A 16,889-nucleotide genomic window follows, 5' to 3' on the forward strand; every position below is an offset into this window, starting at 1 on the left:
CGGGTGGTCTGCACACGCGGTCACACACACACAAACGCACACTCTCAGCTCTATCCCACTGAGGACCCACTCCAATACCCACCACTATCTGTCGCCCCTCGATGGCTTCCATCTCCGTCTCGGCCCTTCCACCATTTCAATCTGTTTTTTTTTCTTCTCCAGTGTTATCACTCTGGTTCTATTCATCCCTTCCCTCTCCAAAGTACTCAGAGCTGAAATAAGATGGTTAGCTGATCTTTGTTGTGTGTGTGTGTGTGTGTATCTGTGATTGTGTAAGAATGGCTGTAGCTCTGAACACATACAAGGCCTCAGACACTGACCCTCTCTGGACGTGTTTTATTTAAAGAGACAAATGCGTTTTTCTCCTCCGGAGAGGTTCCCGTAGGTCAGTCTTAAGGCTCAAATGTATCTGAGCTTTATTTGCACCGCAGAGCAGGTTAGCTGTTATTAAACACCACTTGACGAAGGTGAGCAGCTTTCATTGACCCCAGATGCCTGTGCAAACAGTCTGTTGACTCAGGGCTTTCACTCAAGCACAGAAATCCTTCGGCTGCCCTTGACAAGATGAATGCTGGAGTCACTGATTCTCAGCTCAAAACTCTGAATTTTCTGAGAGGTTCACCCAAGTGGTTTGGATATGATCCAGTGTATCAGCCACTGTTTCACAAATGTCCACAAGTGCTACAAGAGGAGAGTTTGGCTCTCAATTCAACAAGGTAAAATATAAGAAAACTAATGTAAACCATTAGTTTTTCTCACTAATGGATCAGTCTGAAAAGCTATAATGTTGGATGGAAAATGGTCTACATGGATCTCCTTTTAGATGCTTAAAGTGCCCCCTCAGACCTTTCAGAACTTTGTAGTCTGTAAACAACTCTTTGAATTCTAAGTGCTTTTGTGCTCAGTGACTCATTACATTTTCAAAATCGTCTTCGTCTTTTGTCCAAGTTTTAGCTGAGTGTCTCTTCACCAAAATCTATAAAAGTTGTCCTTACAGAGCAGAGGAAAGGAAGACATTTTCCACACATCTGGGTGCAGTGGGGGTCCTGTACAGAGTTCCGTCTTTAGTCGAATTGGCCTTTTTAATGATGATGCAGAAGTCTGTATGCATAACAGTGCAAACTGGGACGAGAAGCCATACCCATACTGATGGTAATAAAGGGTAAATCGGCTTCTCACCCTGAATCCTTCGTTTATTTATTTCCCTGTGTGTCCCTTTCTCTCCCACCCGTGCAGTCTTTGATGCTTCCTTACTTTCCATGCCAGTCTCTGCCCTTCACTTTTTGCCTTTTTTTGTTTCTTTTTCTGCTTTATTCACTTCTTTTAAGCTCTTCCAAATAACTGTTAACACCGGTTATACACAGAAATACTATGCCTCTGCAAGACTGCATAACTACACTGACATTGTGTAGTTATTATCAGGTACTCCACTCAGAATAACTGTATGTAACACTATAAGGTTTCTGACTGGAGGTTAAAAGAAGGATTTTTACATTTTAGCTGGAGCAGGACAGACCAACTCGGCTGATGGCCATGCAAAATGATATCTTTCCTCCGCAGAAAAGGAATTTTTCTTTTAAATGTTCTCCCAGGGATATATGGCCTGAATTTTTTTTTTCCCCTCCTAAACTTTGAAAGTATTTTATTTTTATCCCTTCAGACGACGCATAAGCACAAGGAAGGTATTTCTCTTTCATTGTCTTGCTACAGATGAGTCGCTGCAGGGTTTTATGAATCAACTTTTTTTGGATTTGCGCTTTGCTGTCATCGTTGAGGTTTTTCTCTCCTTCTGTTTTTCCAACAGAAGCAGTCACACCGCATCTCCCCACTGCTTAGTTCACTCTCCTTTTCCGTCTTTCTAATATTCTCCCCTATCATCATTTTCTCTCTGCCTCGCCCCTCATCTGTCTGCTGGGAAAATTGACCTCATAAAAAATGAAAAGGATTATTTAAGAGAAATGGCAGCCTAATGAAAACTCATTATTGTATCCTATGGTGCACCGCCTGTGGTGGCAGCCGCTGGCCGCCGCGGTCCTAGTTAGATTAGGTGGTGTGAGTTTTTGCTTGTTTTCTTTTGTCCTTTTATTATTTGTCTCATTGTCTCATATTTATCTTTTCTCATTTTCTTGCACAATCACAATCTTTCTCCTGCTTTTCTTATACTTTCTCTTTTTCATTTCCTCTCTGTCTGTGTTGTCGCTTGTCCTGTGCTGTGTTATGCAGGGATTCATTTCCAGCATATGCCAGCACCATTATGTACAAGTAAAGCCACTTATGAAGTGGCACAAAGCGCTGGAATGACCTGTATACTGCATTGTGTTTCAGCGTATATTGCTTGTATAATACTGGTTATTTATTGTGTGTTTGTGGCTCCTTTCTGTCTCCTAGTTGCTGATGAGAGCAACGTGGGATCACTGGTCGGGCACAGGGACGGTGAGTGTTTAATAAAATCATAATGAAAATGCATAAACTTCAAGAAAATGTTCCTTTTAATTTCCTCGAGTCACCATTGTACCACATTTCATCTTGTTTATCTCATTTCAACAAATCAACTGTGTCTGAAGATTCTCATTCTGTTTTTTTTTTTTTTCCCACCTTTTTACCTAGCATTACTTTATTTTTTATTTCCCTGTTGTGGCTCCCCCTCCCTCCACTGCCCAGCTGACAAAGTTGAGTTGTGAAGCACTTAGTGTGTGAGCTCTCGCTGCTTTATAGCTGCACAGGTCAGCAAGCCCACAGCGTTCAATCCTCACCCAGTTGACAGTGGCTGTATTAAATGACAATTGCCTCAGCTTCAGTTATTTCTTCCCACTCTGTTCTGCCTTGTTTTATTTGAGAAATGTCTGTTTAAAGGTGAAAAAGAACAAAGATGTTGCGGTTTTTGCTCGCATTGCACAGTGATGATTTCAAGGAAGAATTGTCAGTCTGCTGTACTGTACAAAAACCTGAGCCACCCCTCATTTATTTACATATTCATTCCCTGGAATATGGGAATAAAGTGTTGCAGTTTATTGAAACATGTGAAAACATAAATTTAAATACAGTCTATAGGACAAAAACAGAGTTTTTACAATTATAACAAGCTTGAATGCCAGCATGACCACCTTTATTCTTTAACAGAGTCTGAACCCTCTTAGACAAGCTTTCTTTCTAAGCTTCATCCCAAAGCTCTTCTTTGGATGTGGGCTGCCTTTTGTTCCGTTCTCTGTCAACATGATCCCACACTGCTTCAATAATGTTGAGCTCCGGGCTCTGGGGAGGATTCATCCCTCCATCAGACCTGTTGCCACTGATTTTCAGCCCACTTCTTGTGTCATTTGGCATAGCTCAGCCTTTTCTCCCTGTTTCCCTTCCTTAAAAATGGCTTCCTGACAGCCACCCTTCCATAGACACCATTTCTGATGAGGCTTGTCCTTTTATTATAAACAGAAGATGGATCAATAAAAGGTCCAGATGCATCTCTCAGGTCCATAGTCCTTTGAAAATGTTCGGTCACATGGACTGGACTGAAAGTGAGTGAAAAAGCAGCAAGAAAACTTTGAAAGACCTTTGGAAAGCCTGGAGAACTATTGCTCTAGACCACTTTTAAATATTACAAGAAAGCCTGGCTCCTTGGAAGCAAAATGTAAGGACATAAGGCTCGAGACTTTGCACAGTACTATATGTTTCTGACTGCAACAGGTTCTCATACTTATTAATTCAAAGACAGACATTACAATACCATGTAGAAAAAAATTGGGCGACATGATCTCTGGCCAATGTAGCATTGAGAAACAGCAACAAACGGTGAGAAAAACTGAATATGTATCAAGTAGTTTTACTTTTATCTTGATATTGTCAGTGAGGTGATGGATTTCAAACTGAGGATAAGGTTTTGCTGGTATTTTATTCTCAATATAATATTTTTTTCAAGTGATGCTTTCAGTCAGGGTGTGACTTGCCACCTGGGCTTATTGAGACTTATAAACTCGTGTTCCAGGAGAGATTTATGCTGCGACTGCAGAGGACCGCAGTGAATTTCCACTGACTCAGATGTAACTGCTGCAGCCTCGCCTCTCAGATCTGGACAACTACTGTATGAATTTGAGTTTGCATGCTCATCTGACAGTCTTTGTAGACATTGTGATTTAAATTTGTGAGTTCAGCAGGGAAATGGCAATATTTCACCTTTAGGACACCCACCAGCATTGTAATTCTGGGTGTAAGCTGGTCTGGCTTCCCTTCTGCCTCTGTTTCTATCTATCTCTCACACACACACACACACACACACACACACACCTACACTGATCTCTTAAATCCACCTGCAACTGCCAACTAAGCCTGTTGCCAGTGGAATACAAATGGCCTAAACACTGTTTCTGACCTCAAATCCCCCACACTCAGCATTCCCACAAGTGGCTGCAGCTCTACCCTCCTTTTCCTGTCCCTGACTCCCACCCCACCCCACCCCTGTCCTATTCTGCTATGATAATTCCAGTATTTGTAAGCGCCTATAAACCTGGCCCATGATAAATAAAGTGATCCATTTCTTCACTGCAGCATTTCTTTCTTCTCGCATTTTTCTTTTTTCATCTCCTCTCCCGTTGACGTCTTGGCTAATGCGTATTGACAGGGCTTTTGCGTGCGTTTCATTTTTGCTGATGCAGCGTATTTGCCCAGCTTCCTGCGCCATACCCCACCCCACACGAGCACCGCTACCCGCCTTCTTAAATAGCCTCAGTGTTTCTTTATGGGCTTTGACATATTTCATTAGGCGGATGGTCTTAAGAGGCCTGCCTGGCTTCTTTAATCTGGCTAAAACCCTTTTCCTCTCTGGCTGAAGCTGCTCCGAGGTTCGCTTCACTCCTCTAACTCTCCCCGACTTTCTTCTCGCTCCATCTTTCTCTCTGTCACTTATTCAAGCTGTCCCATCCTTTTTCTTCTTCTGTTTTGAATCTTCAGTCCTGTGATGTTCCATTTCAACTAGAGCTTTGAGTTTTATGGGTTTTTTTTGTTGCTTTTATCTTCGCCACCATTTGTCATTTCTCACTTCTTCCCAGTGGCGTCTCTCTTCATTATTCTCTGTCTCTTGCTCTTTGTCACCAAGCTCATCCCCATTCTAGATCCCAAAACGTCATCTTTCTTTTTCCTTTTCCATTCTTCTCTCTGCCCTTCATCCAATTCCCTCTTTATTCTCGCTTTGGTCCTCTTTCTCTCAGGCTGATCCTTTTTTAGTAACTCTTTCCCTTTCTGCCGCTCAGCCGCAGCTGTGTCTGTTCCAGCCTTATGTGATTATGGTGAACACGCTCCAGTCTTGGAGTTTCCTCTACCTACTCAGCCCCAGCCCAGCTTTTTGCTGTGCGTTTTTGTGAGAATGAATACGTGTGTGTGTGTGTATGTGTGCGCCCGAACGTGCACGCGAACACCCTGCAGACAGCCAGAAGAGTAATGAACAGATATCCCTTCATTCATCCCTCCAGTTCTCCCCCTCAGAGTCTTAACATCTCCCCTGGCAGCAGGCTGCACTCTTACAACACACCTGGGAGCTCATCCAGCAGAAACACCCACTCTCTCTCTCACACACAGAGCAGCATCTCAGCCTCATGCATACTGGCTGTTTTTCTAAATCTTTTAAGTTTCATGCTTTACATGTCAGCACTTTCTAATGATCATTTGAAGACTGTAGTTCTTTGGATGTTTAGTGCTTCATGAGCAAATGGGCTGACCCTGCAGCAATGCCACCAGTCCCACGGCCCTGTGTGACCATTTGTCCTTCTGCACAATAAGACTTTAAAAATCAATCAGCGCTAAAAGCCTCTGCTTTGTTTTCATACTCTCTGTTGCTGTGACTCTTGCAGTCATTTGCAACTTACATTACTTAAGGTCTCCCTTATTCCTTCGTCTGACTTCTTTGTATCCGTTGTGTCGTTAAGTTCAAGTTCATTTATTATCTTTGTGTGCCCAGCAGGGTAAACAGTCAACGTTTAATGTCTCTGCAACCCGCAAATATGTACACACCATATCTGTGGTTCTGATCCTCTGAGATGTGCACAGATTGTCCTTTGGTGTCAGTGCTGTAACACATCAGCTTTAACAGCAACGTGTGCCTCATCAGCTGGCAGCAAAGTCCTCATTTGGAAGTTGGAGGGTCTGTGGTTTGATAACCTTTGAGACCGCAGGTTAAGTCACTTGTTAGTCCTGTATGAGACTTGTTTTTGTTATGTGCTCGTTTTCTGTTTGGTTTAGTTCAGGTTCCCAAAGCTGGGACTTTGTTAGGAAAGGTTCTACATCCCTATTCAGCCCATTCTGGACAGCATGTGATGAAGTTCTGAAATACTGACGTCATGGTCTGCAAAGTGTTTTTACGAACGACTTAATGGTTAAAAACATCCCATTTTCTTTCTTAAGTTTATGATTATAAACCTCAGATATAGAGACACCTGATATTTGTCTATGATGTGTTTCCTATTTAGTCTCTATATTAATGTATTTTCAACCCATTCTCACTCCTAACTCGGCGGACCACTGAATGTGGTACCAATTTTCTTGGTATGTTGTTGTTCTTGGCAATGCTGGAAATGCCAGCAAAGCTTTATTTATTAAAAAGTATTTTCTTTTTGTTTTAATGCCAGACCATGATATTTTCCTAACCATATCCAGGTACTTTTAATGCTGAACAAAGTAAAAATTAAGCAGAGTAAGTCAAAATAAAGACCAAAGTGAATGTTAAGGCTGGTGTTAACATGAGTCTCATGTTTAGGACACGGGTGAGTATCCCCCACCTCCACTCGGACTTTCTCACACAAGCCACGCTTGTTGTTGATAATTGAGCATTTTCGAACGAAACTTCTTGCTGGTTTTGGTGCCTTTAACTGCTGTAGAAGAGCTGGCAATATGCAGCCGTGCATCGGAAGGTGACATTTGAAGGGCATGTTGGGAATGAGGATGAGTTGGAATCTTTTCCTTTATTTGATAGCTGCTAAACAGACTCTTATCAGTGATGCTGCATTTACGTTATCAACATGTTAGATCTCTTGGCAACCGGGTGTGAACTATGCAGTAAAGGAAACGGTGCTTGAATTGCTGAAGCTTTTATATGCAGCTGACCATTAACTGGTGGAGCATCAGGGTGTTCCCAGTGTTCCCTCTCTCGTTGGTTGTGTTTAAGTGTCGTGCTTTTTGCATCTCCTCTAATTGTCTTGTTGCGACTGGGTCGCATCCTTAAAGTAGGCTTTTTCATGAGTCGCTGCAATGCCAGGTCCTTAAAAGAACCCTCATTTAGGAAGCTTCAAGACATCCTAATGCATCAAGTCTTTGTGGATGGCTTATTGGCCACTAAAGATCTTCACAGGTATGTGTTTATGTGTGTGTGTAAGGACCCTACAGTTCTCCCTTGCACAAGCATTTTTTATCAGCCACGCCTTTACAAATGGCACTTGTCCCACTCCCCACACTTCTCCTCAGCCTTCATCCATACTCTGCCACCCCCCCCCCCACTGTGGAGCTGTAATCCAGTAGAGGTAGGCAGTAATTATGAAATGGCCTTTTAAGTCCCCTCCTGTTATTAAAGCGATTCATCTAGGTCGAGGCTAAATACATATAGCCCATATGTCTCCTTTCTCTCCTAGATCTAAACAGCTAAACACAATTACTGCCAAAGCAACGCCTCAATTCAGCCTCTTCCTCCGCTTCTGATATAGCTGAGTGCATCCAGACAGTGACGGGGGGGATGCTTAATGATTGAACTGGTCTTTAAGTGGAATAGAGTTTTGATTGGCCATAACGTGAATTCGATTTGCTTTTACTTGCTGTACAGCTGTATAAAGTAATGTAATTTGAAGTCAGGTTTGTCAGATGATTAGACAACAGATGCTCTGTTGCAACATTTAGAGGATATGGCAGGTGATCTTTTGTATTTTTCTTACTGTCACTCAGTCCAAAGGAAATAAATAAATGGATAATCAAAGTTTGAAAACGGTCCTAACGTATTTTTGGCCCATTCTTCACTAGGAACTGATGAGCTTTGGACTGAGTACCTAACACATTGTTGACTTTGGGGTTTGTTTTTAGTCTAAGTGGAAAAAAAATCACCCACATTCTTTGTGTGATGAAAGCCTCATGCCGGATGCCACGTGTAATCACAGATATGCTCAAATAAAAGCTTTAAAGCTCCATATTAAGTGCATTTAATCCACAGAAGCAATGAAAATGTGATCTGTTCTTTGTTTACTACTGGGTTTAAGTTCTTCAGACTTCACATTTATTGAGCTGGGATTGTTCAAATCTATTGTAATGTAATTATTGAAAGAGTGCGGCACCAGAGGAAACCTTTCAATCCATTCCAACTCTGTATTTAATGCTTTATTCAGTAACCTTTTGTTGAGCGGGGCGATGCTGAGATCAGGCTTACTTTTACAGGTGTGTCGAGTTTATGTGTGTTTGTATGCGCTGCGTTTTTACAGCAGAGTGCAGGTCGGGGCCTGTTTTACTGGTTTCCAGAACAACGACTTCAGGTTTTATTGGCTGATCCTGAGATTAGTTCTAAGATTGAAAATTGTGTGTGTCTTACATGTGTCTTTCTTTAAGCTTTGTTGTGATTTGTGTGCGCGTGCACTTTCAGTACCTAATTTAAAAAAACATCGCCAGAAGCAGCAAGCTCCTAGTCACTGGCTTAAGTGTCTCCTTGGTAACTCAATGTCAACCATCTCTAACGCACTCTCAGACCTCGTCACCAATGCCACCTCTAGCAGTCTTAATGGAGGGGGCACTTCCCTGTAACCGTGGCAACCTTTTTGCCAGTCTGCTACAAAGCTGTGTGCTGTGGAGCACATTGTAGTCCTGTTGATGGGTAAGTGTTAAGATCCTGCTGAGACTTGGTGGGGGAGGGAGTTCAGAATTGTTCCAGGGATGTTTGCCAGTGTGTATGTGTGTGTTTTTTTTTTTTTTTGTTTGTTTTTCTTCTCCCCTTTGTTTCGACTGTACTAGAACAAAAATGTCAGCTTTAATATGAATAGGTCAACATGTGCAGTTAAGTGTGTTTGCCTGCTGAGTCAAAATGAGTCAATATTTTAATGCTTGACTGGGCGAGAGTGCTCAGCAGTTTTATATCATTATTTACAGAAAATGCACAAATATATGTTAATGTATATTTGCTTATGTATATTCCACAACAAAGCAGCATCGCAGAGTAGTGCTCGTCCTTTCAGTCCCACATGGCAAAATGACATCCAGAGGCTCCGTTCCAGGTAAAACGAGATGCACCAGCATCAACATCGTTGATGTGTGTGAGTTGGCAGGGGTTCACGTGCACACGTGTGCTACTGTGCAGGCAGGGGGGAACTTCGGTAAATGTTGATGTATGGATACTTTTATGTGTTCAGTGTAGACCACATGTACCGTTTTACTGCGATAATTGGCAGGTTCTTTGCTTTCAGCAGCGTTTTTCCCACACCGAAGCTCTTTCTCTACATTCCTAAGACGTCACATACTAATCCTGAGTTGAATAATTTGTGTTTTATTGTAAACATAACCACTGAAATGATTGTTTTAGGCTTTTTTTGCCTAAAAACAGGCTGATTATAGCCTTTCCCACATACACAGGACTAGAGTTACATCCAGCAACAATGACTACCTCCCAGAGAACATGCAATTAAAAAATACAACATGAAGAGATGGCTCTGGATCATAACTCGCAGGTTGTGTTGGGCCACAATTTTAGATAAGCACACCCTCAGAATGCAGATGTCAGCCCCACACAGCAGGATTGAGGGTGAGCAGCCAGCTGTGTTTCTGAAAAGAAAAAAGCAGCTGTGTCCATTCTTGTATCCACACGTGCAGCACCGTTATTGGAAATTAGCATGTGCTCCCACTAATGGTGATCGAAGACGGAGCCAATAAAGACCTCCGACCACTGCATTTGAAGCTGAACTAAGTGCAGATTTCACTTTGCACTCAAAAGCCAGATGTGGCTCAAATTATATTTGTGTTGTGGACCTGAGGTCCTATGAGAAACTGTACTTTCAGCTGAGAAAATTAGCCGAGGAATCAGACTTTTTCTTTCACTAGTTCTGCTGAAGATGACACCAATGAGCCACAAGCTCCGCTTTAAAGACACAAATCCAACAGTGAAAATATGTCAGCAAGGCATGATAGAACACATGTTGATCATATTACAAATAGTAATACAAGTCAAATGTTCTGCAATGTTTTGTAGTAGTTTAGTTGATGAAGCTTCCACTTTGTGCAACAACCATTAAGATGGGACCCATGTTGTTTTTGATGGTAAAGTTTGAAGCATAAATTTCTTTCACTCCAGTGAGTGACTTTGGATTTTGTGGACAAAACTTAAATGAACTCCTGGAACTTTGATATAAAAAGCAGAATTCAAGTTTTTGTATTTGTCTTCTTCTACGATGTTTTCTTTTTCTTTCTTTCTTGAAAATGTTCTGAAATGCACCTGAAGCCTTCTCCGTGCTCACAGTGTGAGATCAAAGCACCGTAACAAAGTGAAGTCGTGATGTTCTAGCTCCATCTCGGATTGAGGGGTGTTACAGCTGTGAAGGGCATTGCCCATCATCTTGGCCTTTTCGGCTGTTAGGTTGTTTGTCAAATATGTGCACCAGCTTGAATCGGTGGCAGTCAGGCGGTCGTGATGCGAACGGATCTGCGAGAGCATCTGCTGGCACAGCGGGCAGAGATATGTGATAAACGCTGATTTCACCCTCCATTGGATCGAGCTGGCGTTGATAGCCACCTCTCCCCCACTCATCCATCCTATTAAACCCTCATTATTCATTTACCTCCAGCCTCAACCGCCTGACATGCATGGAATGAGTGCTCTCACAGCACACAAAACACGCTCCGGCAAAAGTAAATTGCGCTCATATTTCTTCTCCTTTTTCATCTAAGGCGGTCAAGGACGCACACCACTATCATATCATACAGGCCGTATCATGACAAATTTTTCTCACTTGGAACAAAATTCCCTCATTTTATAATAAATGCACAAGTGCCCATGAGCTGAGACCCACACAGTTTCTCTGTATAGTGCTGCAGTGCACTGGCAAGGAGCTTAATTCTATCAGGCTGTGAGCTGGACAGCCATAATTACATTTGTGACACAAATCCTGTCTCTCAAATTGAGCGTTTTATTCCTGAGCGCTCCCCCCTCTCTATTTATAACCCCTTATTCCCCATAAATCCCACTTCCTCTCAGAAAGTCAATTTGGGACTTAAAAGGCAGCAACGCTCTGCTTACTTTTCCTCCTCTTTTGACTCTTATCACTGCTTCAGTTTCACTTCCCTTATTTTCCTACACACCACACATTTGAAGCCTCTGAAATGATATGAAAAGTAAGTCTTTAGCAGTGAGTGCGCTGAAAGTCATTCCTATAGAAAAGTTTCAGAGGGAGAAACTATAAGCTGAGATGAGTTGGTTGTTTCTGGGTGTTGAAGGAGTTTCTTCTTAAACCTTTTTGCCCGCCTGTCCTTCAGTTCCTCCCAGAGCCGGTATGTCTGAAGCCTTTCTGGCAGCAGATTATTCTTCATGACATTTACTCTCTTTTCTCCTTTGTCTATTTTTTCCCTCCTTCCTACAGCTCTGTTTCCTCCGTGTTGTCCTGGTGCCTCCTCCCCCCTGTTCTCCAATCCTCTGCTGAATCAGCTGTGGCCTTCACTGTGTTCCTGTCTTTTCTCTCCCCTTTCCATCTCCCTCCAGTTGGAGGCCAAACCCAAGCAGAGTTCAATGGCAGTTCATTTATTCCCCCTCTCTCTTGCTTATGCATCAGTTTCCATACTGCTATTGCTCACCTGTCTATTTACCACTCCACCTCATTCATTCTTTTCCCTCTCTTTCTCCTGTAGGACCAGAGCATTTCTGTCAAACCTGTTTTCCATGCTCTCTCCTCTGCGTCCCTTCTCTCATAGTCCATCTTCGTGGCTTCATATTTTTGGGTTTTAACCTTGTCGTTGTTGTAACCACAAACTGGAAAGCGTGTCTAAGCTGATACGTCAGGCTATTTCAAAGCCTGAAGAAACATCAAGGCCTTTATAGAGCAATATTCTTAACCCCTTCCCAATACGGTGAAACATTTTCCGAGAACACCCGCGGCGTATCCAAACTACCATATGAAGGGAACGCGAAATTTTGGTGTGTTTTTATAAGCCAAACTTTTTCCCACACACCAGCGTTACGAGAACTGAATAAAACATGTTTGAAAGCACTAAATATGTCCACAGATGCTTGCAGATGACACAATCGGACTGTGCCTTTCAAAACAACAGCACAAAAATGGAATGTTTTACAGCTTTTCTTTAAACATATGTCCTGAGGCTCTCTAAAGATGGCTCCATGCGGTCCACAGAACTCTTGCTGTCTTTGTCTGATATTCCTCTCCCCAGACTCATCGCTGTCAGGAAGACTGCATGTCTCCACTACGTCTTGAAGTGTAGCTTTGGTTTCGCTGTCAATTGTGCTAGATTCCAATCTCAGAAACTTAAAGAAAATATCCAGAACGCAGTTTAAACTTCTTACACATTTCTGCGCACAAATGACTCACTGCTGTACGCAGGGCTTTTCCCGTGTAAAGCACATGGAAAAATGGAAGAATTGAATGTTCTGTTTGATGCATCAGTTCTCAGCGAGCTCTCTTCCTGCTGGTTCAGTGTATGCACGGCAGCAGAATGACGAGCACTTTCTTGCAGCTGACTCTCATTGCTTATTGTAGCCTGTGGACGTGACATTGTGTTTCAGGTAGGTTAAGAAGGTTCGCTATATTTCTAAATAACCATGTGAAAATATTTATATGCTCAACGGGTTTATAGGTTAGATGATGCAATGTTTGTATCCTAGGTGGTGTTTTGTATTAATCTTTGTATTAATCACATCACAAGAAACACCAGTGATGTGTAACATGTGCTCCCACTTCTGTGCAGCACTTTTACACAGCAGAGTTGAGGCTTGGGAATCACTTTATATTTCAATCTATTTTTACATTGTATAAGTTTAGATGGATATTAGTTGATCCCATGGAGCATTGAACCAGACTCCATGTGATTTATCTTTAGGTTAATATTTTCTTTGATATCAAACCCTGCTTTGATATCGGCGTTAATGGCCTCATCTCGCAACATTAATTTATGTTTGTAGAAATTTTGATTCCATTATATTCAGTGCACATGAGCAAGATCAAAGAAATATAGATTCTGAGCACAGTACAACAAACATACACCTACCGCGTAAAGACCAGACTTTACATGGCAAAACAAGACGAATAAAGGGAAGAAGGGATTGCCCTAAATTCAGAGCTACAGTTTTGTTGCACTTCACTGGGATCCTTCTGTAGAAAAGAGGTGTTACTGTGAAATGAGAAAATCAAATTTTAAAGTTTGAAGATGTGTCGAGGGCTTGACTTTAAATAATGCAATATGAGTATTTGAGCTTGACGACAGTTGTGAACAAAATGTCATTTTTAAAGGATGTGGGGCTCAGCAATTTGCCGGAGATTAATTACACCTGCACCTTTGAGTTAATGCTGCCAGTAGACACGGTGACAACATTAAACATAAACGGCATGAATTATTAAAGTCAGAACCCCTCTTTGCTTTCTCCTCCACTCATCTGAAATTTGTTCTCCCAACTTCTTCGGTTCTTATAGAAACCAAACTTCTCCTTAATTGGATTATAGAGAGCATTATTTTCTAGAGAGTTTAATGCAGATGCCCTTTGATTGAATAAGGAAATATAACTCCAGGAGATGTGTATAATTTTAATGTTTTGTAAGCAGTGGGCTAAGTTTTGCTAAAAGCCAATGATCTCAATAAGATTATTCCGTCTCATTTTAGCAGTGGCTGCATATCTAATTTGGAGAATTACTCCCTCCCTCATCCATCAGCCAGGCTTCTTGTTGTCCCCTCTCTCTTCTTCCTTCTCCTTTTATTTAATTTTATGTGCAGAATATCTGGAAAAAAACAAGCTGAACTTTGAATGAGGGTGATGGTGGGCACCATCATGTGCTGTAAAAGCTGTATCAGAAGCAGTATTGTCCTTCCTTTTGAAGAGGAAGCAGTATTTAGGGGGTGCCTCAAGTTACGACAATCCCTTATGAATGACACAGGTAGTGAAGCTCGGCCCACGTTAACCAATCAATTTAGGTCTGTAACATGCAAATGGAGTGAAACCTCCACAACTCTCTTCTTTCTTAAAATTATCTGAAGGAAAAGTGCATCCAATGCCAGATCTTTCACCTCCTCACTCACTGTTCCTTCCTCTTGTTTCCATTATCTCACAGAGCCCTCAGCTGGAGGAGCGCTGGGTCCAACCCTGGGCCTCTCCAAGTCCAGCTCCTTGGAGAGCCTCCTGACCGCTGTTTCAGAGGCCAGGCAGAGTCACATCAAAGCTCAGGTGCCCTTCCATCGCCCACGGCCGCACATGGTCCGGGGGCGAGGATGCAACCAGAGTTTCCGCCACGCCATCGACAAATCCTATGACGGGCCTTCTGAAGATGGTGAGCCTGCTCAGATGCGTTTTAATAATGGCGATATTGAGATTCAGGTCTGAAAGAAAGTCGTGAGCTGCTACACCAACAATGTTGTTGCTGCTGCTGTAATATAGGATACTTTTGTAGACACTGTATCCATTTTAAATTAGAGAGCCCGCTGCTGATGCACATCCCTGAGGCTTTATAACACACTGGCACTCAAAAAGAGCCAGAGGCCTGCCAAGAGACAGTGCTTAGTTTAAGTACCTTAATGAAATGCTGCATGATTTTCTCCACTCAGCAATTTAGAAAGAACAACTTTATATCTTACAGCAGCATATTTTTAATGCTCCACCTTGTAACCACACATACATGTGGAAGATTTCCATGTGAGACTGGAAATGATTTGGACCGTTTGATTTTAGCATAAATTGTAGACAACCCCCCCATAATCTGTCATTTTAATACTTTAAATCAAACTTGACATACACATATGCAGTTACACTTGTGAAAAGATGTGTATGTGCGCCTTCCTTCACACCTCCATATCTACCAATGTGACCTGTTTACCTCCTACCTGCAGACGATGACATGTCAGACCAAAGCTCTGGCCACGAAACACCCGCCAGCACTTCTTCTCGCCAGGAACTGGATGAAGACGATGGAAAGAAGAAGAAGAAGAAGAAAACCAAAGCAAAGAAGAAGGACAAGAAGACCAAGGGGAAGAAGAAAACGGATGACTCTGTTGAGGACCTGGAGAAGAAGACCAAAAAGAAAGGATTTGGCCTCTTAAGGTAGGACATCATTAAAAAAAAAAGTTATTTTTTCAACATTAAGCTGCATTTTGCAGTTTTTGGTTTCTCCATTATGATGCTGTTTAAATAAAGGTACAGATCCCTACTCCCAAAATGAACAGATTTATTATTTTTTTTACAGAAGAACTTGTGTGGTTTGACCTTTTTACCGACTTTTTAAATTGAAACTGGCTAAGCTGGTTTAAGGTGAAACAAAAATATCATCCCTTCTGCAAATGTATATGTCAATGGAAATGAACAGCACCCTGTCCTACTGTCCTCCGGTTAACTTCGAAAATGACTCCACTGAGCGCAGGAGGATTATGGGACATTGAATGATTGGATATGAACACGAGCTTCTCGGTAATGGAGAGGATCCATTATTTCTCAATCTAAGCAAAGTCCCACAGACACAGTTCCAACCCAAACCGCTTGTCACTCCTTTATCAACATGTCCCCATCGTGATTTGTGGTGGTCCAATCCTGCAGCAGCAATCCTTATCTATTGGCAGTGACACGGTGTGGTCAGTGTATCACCACACTTCCAACATTTGAGATTCAATTAGGCTGTGACGAGAGATAGCGCAGGCTGAGCGTCGGACTACAGATGGCTGATAAGAATCCAATCGGCCACAGTGTCAAGGGCAGTAATGGAAGAGATGTTCACATGCTGAGGCTGGAAAGGCAGCAGCGAGAGGAGGGCAGGGATGGGAAGGGCAGCATGAAGGACACACACCCAGAGAAGCAAAGGAGGAGCTGGATTTCAGGGGAGCTAAAAATCCAGTTTGCGAAGATCTGGAATTGCCTAATACTCTGGCTTGTTGTGTCTAAAATAGTTCAATTTATTAGAAACATCAACCTTCTGCTGTTTCTCTCCAACACAAACAGGCAAATATGTAGAAGGTGACACTGCCAGCTGTGCTACAAATAGTGTGTTTATGAGTTTTGAAGGAAATCTCTGTGTCCATGCTGCAAAAGCGCTATTTTTCCCCCCCTAATTTCTCTTTTTTGTATTTATGAGTTTGGATCTTTTTTGAACTGTTCCTTTCACTGATACTCTTCACACCTACCCCTCCCAGAGTCTGCTTGTCTTGGTCATTTTCTTCCAATGTTATATATTTTAACAAAAGTGAAAGACATGTGATCAAAGCCTTGAATCAGATGGCACAGCTTCTCTGCTGCTGTCCAGTCCAGGAAAAGTACAACGGAATGTCTTTATGTGATCATTTTCCTGCTTTTTTCCCTGTTATTTGTAAACACAACACTGGCTCATCCCTTTAGTTAGGTGTCTTTTTCATGCTTGAATGATTCAGACGTCAGTATATTAAGTGGCACAACTATTTACGTAGATATGAATGCGCCAACAGCCTTCTTTGTAGTCCAGGGATGTCCAAAGTCGGTCCTCGAGGGCTGTTGTCCTGCAGGTTTCAGATGTTCCCCTGCTTCCCCTGATGCATTGATCTGAATCAGGTGTGCTGAAGCAGGGAAACATCTGAAACCTGCAGCACCGCGGCCCCAAATACACAAATTGTCTGTTCAGTTTTCTACAGTAGCCAGAAACATTCAAATCCAGCCCCCCCGCTCATACACTGACTTTGTCTCTAAGTCAACAATGGACTGAGGGCTGTAAAAGCTTCCA

General features: G+C 42.3%; 1 protein-coding gene across 4 annotated transcripts in view; it reads left to right on the forward strand.

Annotated features, from left to right (window-relative positions):
* pard3ba (par-3 family cell polarity regulator beta a) overlaps positions 1–16,889 on the forward strand; it is a 164,840-nt gene that overhangs the window by 82,097 nt on the left and 65,854 nt on the right. For all 4 annotated transcript variants that reach the window (XM_075477934.1, XM_075477936.1, XM_075477938.1 and 1 more), the window contains exons 17-19: positions 2,389–2,433; positions 14,268–14,483; positions 15,040–15,250. In XM_075477934.1, the coding sequence (XP_075334049.1) occupies positions 2,389–2,433; positions 14,268–14,483; positions 15,040–15,250 (472 nt within the window). The remainder of the gene's footprint in view (positions 1–2,388; positions 2,434–14,267; positions 14,484–15,039; positions 15,251–16,889) is intronic.

Source organism: Odontesthes bonariensis, chromosome 11, assembly GCF_027942865.1.
Source record: "Odontesthes bonariensis isolate fOdoBon6 chromosome 11, fOdoBon6.hap1, whole genome shotgun sequence".
Lineage (NCBI taxonomy): Eukaryota > Metazoa > Chordata > Actinopteri > Atheriniformes > Atherinopsidae > Odontesthes > Odontesthes bonariensis.